Source organism: Daktulosphaira vitifoliae, unplaced genomic scaffold (assembly GCF_025091365.1).
Source record: "Daktulosphaira vitifoliae isolate Bord-2020 unplaced genomic scaffold, ASM2509136v1 Scaffold_1, whole genome shotgun sequence".
NCBI classification, from domain to species: Eukaryota; Metazoa; Arthropoda; class Insecta; order Hemiptera; family Phylloxeridae; genus Daktulosphaira; species Daktulosphaira vitifoliae.
The window spans coordinates 21588053-21598414 of NW_026099572.1; the positions used below are offsets into that span (position 1 = coordinate 21588053).

The 10362-nt window shown below is 26.9% G+C and overlaps 1 protein-coding gene across 4 annotated transcripts in view; it reads right to left on the reverse strand.

Moving 5' to 3' along the window:
* Positions 1 to 10362, reverse strand: part of LOC126894319 (glutamate receptor ionotropic, kainate 2-like) — a 114545-nt gene that overhangs the window by 32280 nt on the left and 71903 nt on the right. For 3 of the 4 annotated variants that reach the window (XM_050665239.1, XM_050665240.1, XM_050665241.1), the window contains exons 3-4: positions 8461 to 8718; positions 8138 to 8304 (exon numbers count right to left, since the gene is read on the reverse strand). In XM_050665239.1, coding sequence (XP_050521196.1) covers positions 8138 to 8304; positions 8461 to 8718 — 425 coding nt within the window. The remainder of the gene's footprint in view (positions 1 to 8137; positions 8305 to 8460; positions 8719 to 10362) is intronic. The other variant, XM_050665238.1, reaches the window with a different exon arrangement.

Consider the following 10362-nt stretch of genomic DNA (forward strand, 5'->3'; position numbering starts at 1 on the left):
TCAGTATTCTTAAACTCTCAATTTTTTTGTTATTGAGAGTTTTTATAATTTTCAGTCCGTTTGTCTGAACATGCTTTATAAACATAATGCAAGTATAAATTTAACGATTATTGACACAACATTCTATAGATCGAGTTTATGACTCGAATAACTGAAACTGTTGACATTTGTGCTGGTGAATTCATACGCACAAATAAATACTAATGTATTTTATATGGTTAACATAAACAATTAAATTGTCTAAAAGCTCAAGTAATCACAAGAATGATTAATAGCTTCTATTTAATCAAATAGAAATAAATTTGTAAAACTCTTAACGACCCATTGAAGTTTTATGTGTAAATCATAAAGGGATAAATTTAATAACTTTACATACTTGTAAGCATTGGCTATTTGAAGTAGTATAATACCACAATTTAAAAAAGGATAAAAATAATTTAGAATGATTTTCTTTCGTCAAATCTAGTTTTGTTTGGCATATTTTCATTTCATAACGAGTGTATGTTACAGTTTATTTGTTTTTCAGAAAAATCATGTACAGTAATAATTTAGTTTAGTGTGTTTTGTAGTCGTTTGGGTATTGTTATCTTAATTTATTGTAAACACTGACAAATAAAGTATTTTTTGGCCCAAAGCTAGAGCATATAGCAACAAATATTGGATTCATGTTATTTAGTTTAGATAAACAGCTGAAAATAAATTATTTACAAATAACAGTGATAATGACATTTCGTTAATACTGAATGTTTTTACTTTCAGCATCTCAATTGATCAAAGTAGCCAAACGTTCGTTTGAAATTATCAAACGTCTTAAATCATCTCGTACTTATTATTTAAATATTAAAAATGAATTCTGTTTAATTGTCGAGGTAATTTTAAGTAAAAAAGCTGTTTACAAAAACGACGATGAAAACCTTAGTGTAGTCTGCATTAAGAAAGTTGGAAAAAAATGAAAAGTGTTTCTTCAAAGCAAATATTTTTTTTTAATATTGTAAAATAGTTTCTAACCAAAACTTGTCCGAAACAGACGACGGACTAGTGAGGAAACATTTTAAATGAAAGTTATTTAATCACTTTAATCCGAAGTTCACGTCACGTTAGCCGGCCGGGGCGACCATTACGATACAAAGAGGCGCCATGGAATTGGTGGAGCGTGGCTCGTTTTTACCATGAAAGTAGTAGTAGTAGTAAATAATTGTTGTACTCACACTTAAAGACCTATGCCTAACCAAATCATGAGTTATAGAGCCTCGGATTAATAAACTTTATAGTACCCTTATAATAATAGTAATCTGCAGAAACACCAGTGGAAACCAAACATAGTAACCATAACATGCGTAGTATTAATTTATAGCGGCCCGCGCGAACTGTAAGCGAAATTGTTTTTCTGAAATGTCGAAAAGAAGTTACACATGTTAATCAAGTTAATTAGACACGTATTGTAGTGGACCTTTTTATTACAAGTGAATTCTTTAACCGTTATTATAATAAATGCGGTTTGCGATTAATCTTTTTGCTACCTTTGAATTATGAATAAAAGGGATAATATTCCAATTAAATTTAATTGTACTTTACCATTGTTAATGTAAAACCATACTGTTTGAGTAATTTAACTTTAAGAGTATAATACAATAAATACTCGACTTTATTGTACCGCAAAAGAACTTGAAATTTTACAAACAAAAGCTCGTGTCTTGTTATGACTATAGTCATAACGTTACAATATTATTATATTACTCAATATTATTAGGTTACTCAAAGTAATTATAATTTTAAGAAAAATAGCCTTTGAATTAAAGGCCATCTAAATTTTATTTATGTAAAACCAAAGTTTGATGTTAAATGGTAATGTTTTTTTCACTTGAAAAGAGTCTACAAGAAAAAATCGTGTATATTTTGGGTTTCTTTACAAAAATCTAGTACATTTTTTATAATAGACAAAAAGTAAACTATAATCTTTAAAATATTATTTTACGAATTTGTTCTATTGTTTGCTCTGACTGTAGAGTTAATTTTTTTTAACGTTTTACTATAAATTAGTACAAATTCACTATTAAAAGAAATATGTAAAAAAAAAATTATTTTTTATAACAATCAAATATTAATCTATCTGACTATATTATTTTTAATATTATACGTATTTATTTTTTGTCTCGTTAATTTATAATATTATACGACAATAATAAACTTAGACAAATAAGTTATGGTTTATATGAAATCTTATTTACTGAGAATAGAGCATCATAAGTAATAAATAAAAATGTTGGACAATTAATTGTAAAACTTGTAAATTACTTTTTGTTTTCCATTGAGTTGTTGGCATTATATTTGTCGCTTACGTTTCTAATTTATTTAGATTCTAAGTAAAATAAGAAAAAGTTCCTTTCGAAATACGGTAAAAAGCATTATGGTTGAAAAAAAACCTATTGGTTAATCAGTACAACCAAATACCAGTTATATGGTTGTACTTAAACAATCAGGTAAAAACACATTCTTACAATTTTTCAATAGAGTGCTTACTCGTGAAACCTAATTAACTTGTCACAAAATAAGTTATAGATTTATTTTGTCTTGAACTAATAGACCATTACATAAGCGTATTGTTTTAGGCGATTTCATGTAATAAGAGAGAAATTTTAACTAGACAATCTTTTAGTCGGTTTATTTTTTCACTGGTTTTATTTTTAGAACAACAACGTTACATTTCATTTTTCTCCGCTCGGAAAATTTTCTATTAAGTAAATTATTTTGTCGAGTAAAATTGTTTCACATTGTTTTTACTCAACACTACGCACGTATTCGGAATAAAAAAATTGGACGAGTTGAGCATAAATCATCGACAGATACTTTTTCAAGGTGAAATGTTGAATACGATTTTGTCAGGGAAGCTGTTGGACGGCCGTATGACACGCACGTTAAAAAAATTACTCGGATAAATACATCGTAACACGACATGGTGTGCACAAGACTATTGGAATTGCAAAGTCTAATTCGCTCGAAAGTATCTTTTTAGTAAACGGACTGGAAGTTATTTGGGAAAACCATGTGATCGCGTCGTTTCGATAGACCAGAGGGGGGCGGCCGACATGGTCGTTTGTTGTTGGAAATCAAAATTCTCAACGCGAACTGTAAGGTGCCCGAATCGCGTATGCACAGCAACGTTAACGCCGGGAACACGTCGAGAAGTAGGAATTATGGAGTCGCGGCGCCATGTAATCTCCGATAAACATATAAGGTCAGATGTGAAGATGGTGGAACGCAACAATAACAATAAAACGTGATATACTGTGAGGTTTATGCTCTAACATCTACTACGGCGAGACGGTAGCGGCGTGGCAACCCTTCGCGTGCGCCCTAGAAATCGGTACCGGCGTCCATGTGTAGCAGCTGACTTTGTTGCCCTGTCTAATGGTTATTATCGCCGTTGTTGCCCAGCTGCGGACGGGTCGTATTCACTTCCCCTCCCGCAACCGTGTTACACGAGCTACTCGCCGGCACTCGTTATCTCTGTACTGGTGTACTGTTTGGACGGCGTTTGCTTTGTAAACTTAATAAATTCACCGCCGAAATATAAACAAAACCGCGAAAAAATAAGTCGAATAAATCTCGGCAAGTCGTTGGCTTTTCGCACTGATAACTTAAGGCTGACCTTGGCGATTTATGAAGACAAGACCAGAGCATCATGTGCATGAAACGCTCAACATAAACGGCATTCATAGATTCGCGTGTTTTGCGAGAAAACAAAAAAAAAAATTCCCAAGAAAAATACTTAACCTCGCCAATTTCTACGGATAACCGCACACTATTTTATACTCGACACATACGATTTATTATGTTATTTATTGTACACCGACATTTTTCGTCCGTTCTCGGTTCTATGTATTAGATATTGTTAACGAGTAATGATTGAGCTTGGCCTTAAAATAATTTATAACTCGTCAACATTTCGTACGAGATTACTGCCGTTAGTTTATTAACTGACTTACAACTTAGTTACAAGTTACAGACCTTTCCGGAATTTCATAACTAACCTACACAGTATAATACGGTTCGACCAAAGGGTCCTGTTGATAGTTCCGGAAACTTGAAAGGCCGCGCTAAATCGACTAATTACGAAAACCTCAAAACCTGCTGAACGGTGAAGAGTTTGTTGTTACATCAAAATTATTATTCGTGTTTAATTTTTTCAGTACTAATTTTTTTTTTTTTTTTAGTAAACTGACGAAACACTCGATAAAAACAATATCATTTAGTTTTATTTAAAAAAACATCGTGATTCAAACGTATTTGTAATGGAAGAACAATAAAAAAAAATCATTTCAAAATCAATAACATACAAAACCTTAAATTTCTTAACAAACAAAACAGTTAGAATTTACCAATAAAGTTTTACAGCATGTAGATACAAATTGTACATAATGTCTTGTAAAACAAAAAACCATTTTTAATTCCTATTTGTCGAATTTCGGAAAACTCGTTATTAAGTTTCAATATTTTTTTATCCGATCGTATTTTTTATATAATGTTCACAATAACTTCTTTGACATGTTCAACTTTGATATAAAATCATTTTCGACGGCGAAATGTTTAGGCAAATCATAAACATATATGAATAGTATATAAAAAACCGTTATAACTTAATATTTTAAATTAAACAACGCGAAGTATTGTTGTAACATAAAATGATTATTTTTATATTCAAATAAAATGTACGAGTTCGTTGTTTAGTTAACATTATAAATGTGGAAAGTTAAAAATAAATACTGTTCAAATTCGTACAAAACAGAAAGTTTAACGTTTTCCTGATTTTTTATTTGTAGTTGCTCGTTTTTATTTACACAAAATTGTATAATTTATAATTTCTTAAATTTTCTTAGTAAATACTTTTAGATATTATTATTTTTTTTTAAGGTACTCATTCATTGATATTCATTGATATTTATAGTATTGATAATATAAATATTATATTTTAAAGATTTTTAATTTGCATAAAATGAACATTAATAATTGAACAACATAGTTTTGCAGAAATTATCGAGAAAAATGAATAGCTAAAAATAATGAACCATCGAAAAATAATGTAGATAAAATATGAAAAGGATAGTGAGAATTATGAAATTTAATAAGCCAGTAATATTTAGAATTTTTTTTTACGCGCATGAAGACTTCAAAGTATAACTGTAAATTAATAAACGCATATATCGGTAATTGTTGGATGCTCTAATCTTAAAACAAGTTTTTAGTATGTTTGTACATGTAACATACACAGTTATAGATAATGAAATAGTTTTTCAACATTTTTATACACACAATTAAATATTTGTGTCGCATACTTGTTTTGGTTGAGTAAATTGATCATTTTGTAAACGGAAGAAATAATAAATTAAAACTATAGAGAATATTTGTATTTTACTGAACAAAAGAATATCAGTGACACACTTACACAAGTTAAATGAAGCGTACACCATAAATTTTATGACCTACTAGCAGTTAATAAGAAATTGTTAAATGAAAAGTTTTAATAACATAAAAACATTTCAATTTTTTTTTTTTTTAAGATAATATAAAATAATTATTTTGCATTATATTTATAATTGGTTTTTTTTATTTATGGCGAAAAACAGCGAATTAGAGTATACAGGTGATTTAATAATAACCAGTATTGTATTATTGTTTTTTGAGTTATTATTTTTAGTTATAAGCGAGATGAGTGCGTAACATTATAATCTGTGCGTTATTGTAAAAATTAGGTGTGACTAAACATTTCTCACCTTGTCTAAATTTTTAATGTTAATATTTCCAAAATTAATATCAAAAATCGACCAGTCATCATTTTGTTAAGTTCATTCTTATTTTAATAGTATAAATATTTTTATAGTTTCATGTTTAACTTTCAAAAATTACTGATAAAAACTACCATTATTAACAGTGTTTTTTCACAACAAACTTGGTATTTAAAAAATAAAATAAATAAAACTTAAATTAGTTATTTTTTTTTTCAAAAAAATTATTTCACTAAAATCTATGTTGGTATTTTTAATAAATCACACTGTTTAGATTAAAACCATAAGAAATAAAATAAATATATTTTATAAATTACAGGTAACTTAATGATGAGACAATTTTATTTCTTACAAGTTTTGTTATGTGTAAAAAAAATATTTAAGGTGTTCTCGGTAAATATAATAAGGAAATCTGCGAAACATGTTTGCGAGTGAGAAATTTCATATCCTTTTTTTATATTCATAACTTATTTATTATTATTGTATTTTTACTTTAATTTAATTATACTTTGGATGACATTTTTTAAATAAGAATTTTTAAGTTTATTAGGACTTTTAAAGAAGCAATAAACCGTAAAACACTAATTAGTTTTAGAGTGACACTTTCTTGTGGCTTTTTTATTAAGATACTTGATTTTCAAATAATAAAACTTTCCTTGTCCCGATGTTGCTGTCTAAATCAGATAACCGTAATTTGTCTTAAATTAACTGTCATAATTATAGTAGCCGGTTTATTCTTAATCCAGAGCTTTTTTTGTATTGTATATTCACTAATCTTTTTGTAGAATTTTTAGTTTTTTCTTTTATAGAAAGTATTACTTAACATGTTTATTATTTAACTTAATCCAGTAAGCAAATGTAATAATCTCAACGCAAAAGTTATGATAAGTACTGTAATTTTCATGAATTTGCACAATTTTTTGCGATTTCTCAATCAAAAATTCGTTTGATAAAATTGTATTATAGAAGGTGATTCCTTTAAGGCTAGTCACTTCATTTTTCTTAAAACAATAATTTTTTTGTGTTTATCTATTATAAAAATATGTTTTATGCTCATCTCTTATAAGGATGTCAACTTTATTTTTTTAATAGAAACATACATATTTAACTAGCTTATAAAAATAGAAAATGATATAATTAAGAAAATCACTGGTCAGTAACAAATTTTGGTCTAATACTTTGGAAGTTATTAATATTTTTACATTTAGGCGGAAAGAGAAATGAGACCAAGAAAAATTTAGTGATAAGAACAGCAGCACCCACTCATAACCTTATTACATTACTTTGTTAATAACTCCTGAAGACTGGTCGATAACAACTTATAGACCAGTCCTATTCTTAATTAGATCATTATCTATTTTATAACAGATAAATGGAGATACATAAGTAACCAATAAAAACCAAAAAAAAAATTTATTTCAAGAGAAGTTTACTGGTTAGTATTAAAAGAATCTTTCTGTACACCTCAACAAATCTAGGAGCAAAATTTTACTTTGTAAATTTTAAATAAAAAGCATATCTTTTTATAATCATTTGAACATTTTACTAAATTTAATAATGTATGTTTTTTTTTTAATAATTAAAATATACGACGATAAGATTTTTATTTGTTAAAATGCCAATTTTTCATTCAAATTTTTAGTGTTTGNCGCACCATTTGTTAAAATGCCAATTTTTCATTCAAATTTTTAGTGTTTGTTACTCAAATTGATAAATCATTTTTTGTTATTATAAGATCATAATTTTTGCAAATTTTGGTATTTTTAAATCATATTATGAATATTTAGAGCATATTTTTAAAACATATTTGTCCTTTTGAAGTACATAAACGCACATATATTGTATTTTGTTTTAGCGCTACTATGTTTATGATGTTTACAAAAAATTATTTACTTTTATTTAGTAGTAAATAATAACTAGTGACTATAAAATTCTTTTATCAAAATCTGATTGTATGCGTATATGTGTATTTACATTGGAAAATAATTTCATTAAATCAGATGATTTTTAATGTAGTTAATATAAGCACATACAATTGATAGATTTAGTGTTAAATATCGAATAGATAATTTCTAAATAAATAGTTTGTTTGTGAGTGAATCGTGTGCTATAATTCATTATATGTATTAGGCAACTGTCAGTATCAATTTATAAATTATACAGTAATTGATGTCAACTAATAAACAGTTGATTTCACTCTAATGTCGGATCTTGTCACTATACAATGAAAGTATGAACTTTAAACTTTACTTATTTTAAACAATTTCTATGTTTATCCTAGTCGAAATAAAATAAAGTTAAATATTTATTGAATAAATATACTATATTAAATTGAATTAAACTAAAAAACTCACTGATCTAAAAAATGCGTTGATGTTTTTCGAATGAACGTCAACAATAATGTTAAAAATGTGTTTGTCTTTTATCTCTTTGAGCACTTGTCTGTGTGTGTTCTCGTCTACTTGTCTTATATAAAAGTCGGCTTTTGAAATTCTCATAAGATTTTGTATCAGCAATAAACCTGAAAAAGTGTTTTATATATCATACCTAAATTTCAATTTCTATTTAAGAAAACAAACGATCGTTTAGTTCTTCGTTTCACTGGGATTATAATAAACATGTTGACACTGTCAACGATTAAATAAAATTAGAATACTGTTACTGACTGACGACTTACCGTCTTCGTTGTCGTATACAATTGCAATTTTCGTCCAATTGAGAAATTCAATTAGGTCTCTGTACGCTTGGCCCAGTTGTCCTCGTACTGGGAACATATCAGTAACAAAATGTCGTCTGGAAATATCAGTGCTCCGGTCAGCGATGGTCAACAGCAATGGCATGCTAACCGACTCACAAATGGACACCATATGACCAGCCAAATGACTGTCGGACGGACCAAATATCACGTGTACACCGTTTTCTAGTAGCTGACAAACTATAAAAATACATTCAATTATAAAATTGTGTAATGTTATTAAAAAAAGGAATCACGAAGTGAGTTAAAATTTAATTAAAAAAACTTAATCATTTTATATAGTTTATAATCTGTGATGATTTCATTATTCGCGATCCCTTTAATTTGACGTGTATTCAAAATGAAAAGGTATCGTTAACGAAATCCGTTAATTTTAGATAGTACGACTAATTTTCAATACAATATTAATAAAAAATACACTTGATATTTTAGAATGTAAAATGATTACTGGTGTTATCGCGTCTACCGATCAAACTCTTTAATAATTACAAGTTATAACTTATTGTATTAATACAATAAGATATAACTAATAAATAAGTTGAATCTATTTAGATGTTATAAATATCAGTCTAATAGTGAAAATATGAACAATCGTTATGTTAATAACTGTATAAATAATGTAGACAGTGTTTAATAATTATATTAACTAAAATTATTTTATTCGGTTTATTTTAGTTATTGTATGGTTGATTAATGGTACGCTTAATACACTTTTTTTTTAAACTAATACGAACAAACGTTGAAACCGTTGAAAGACGTTCATATTTATCTCTCTAATTTGAAGTTGTATTTTATCAAACAAAGTTTTGATAAATACAACTGTAAATGAATGTTGATTGTTATCAAGTAATATTTAAATATTAATATACCATAATAATACTATTAAAAATGATGTTATGTTGTTTGGATAGAAATGATAAGTACACACAAAGAAAAAATGTATAAATCTATAATTTTGGTGTCTTAATATTTATTTATTTTTATATAATTAATTCATAAATTCCATATAAAATTACCAAGTACACAAATTTTATAGTTTTAAGTTGTTAAAAAACATGCAGAATTAACTTTGTAAAAAGAATAGAACTAAATTTTCGTGTTATATCTTTATTGTATACTATTATTTAAATAAGTTCCTTAAAAGTAATTTTAGCCTATATTTTTATAAAATACGTGGACTGCATTGTAATTTTAAGAAATACTAAGATTGGGGTTTGAATTTAGATAAGATGCTATGATTAAATTGTGTGTCACCAATAACATACCCCTAAGATTATTCAAAACATTCAAAATTCATTTTATTTTTTACATACTTGTTGTTTTGTAGTTTTATCATTTGATAAAAAAAAATTGATTTATATTCACTGTCTCCCAGCTCGGAAATCATAAATTTAAAATAACATACAAAGTATATACAAAAATTATCGATTTACAGCAAATACACACACGTTTAAAGTAATGTATACGAGTACTACAATACAAAATTATGTAATATATTTATAACAAATAAATCAATTGATAGTAAAATTAAGTCGTTCAGTAACGTGTTTAAAATAATAAAAAAATCTAAGAGCACGTTTATACTTTTGTACAGCCATTCATTTGTAAAGTTTAATTATTTTGTTCATAGCATCATTGGTTTTAAAGAATTTTAGTATTATCAGACAAGGCTAATTTTTGATATGAACTAAAAGCATTTTCATAAATGATTTGAAAGATCAACATATAGTTATGATTCGTAACAAGGTTTAAAAGGATATCATTTGCTCACTAAATTTTGTTTGATAAAATAAAAATATTAGTTCAAAAAAAAAAAAAAAAATT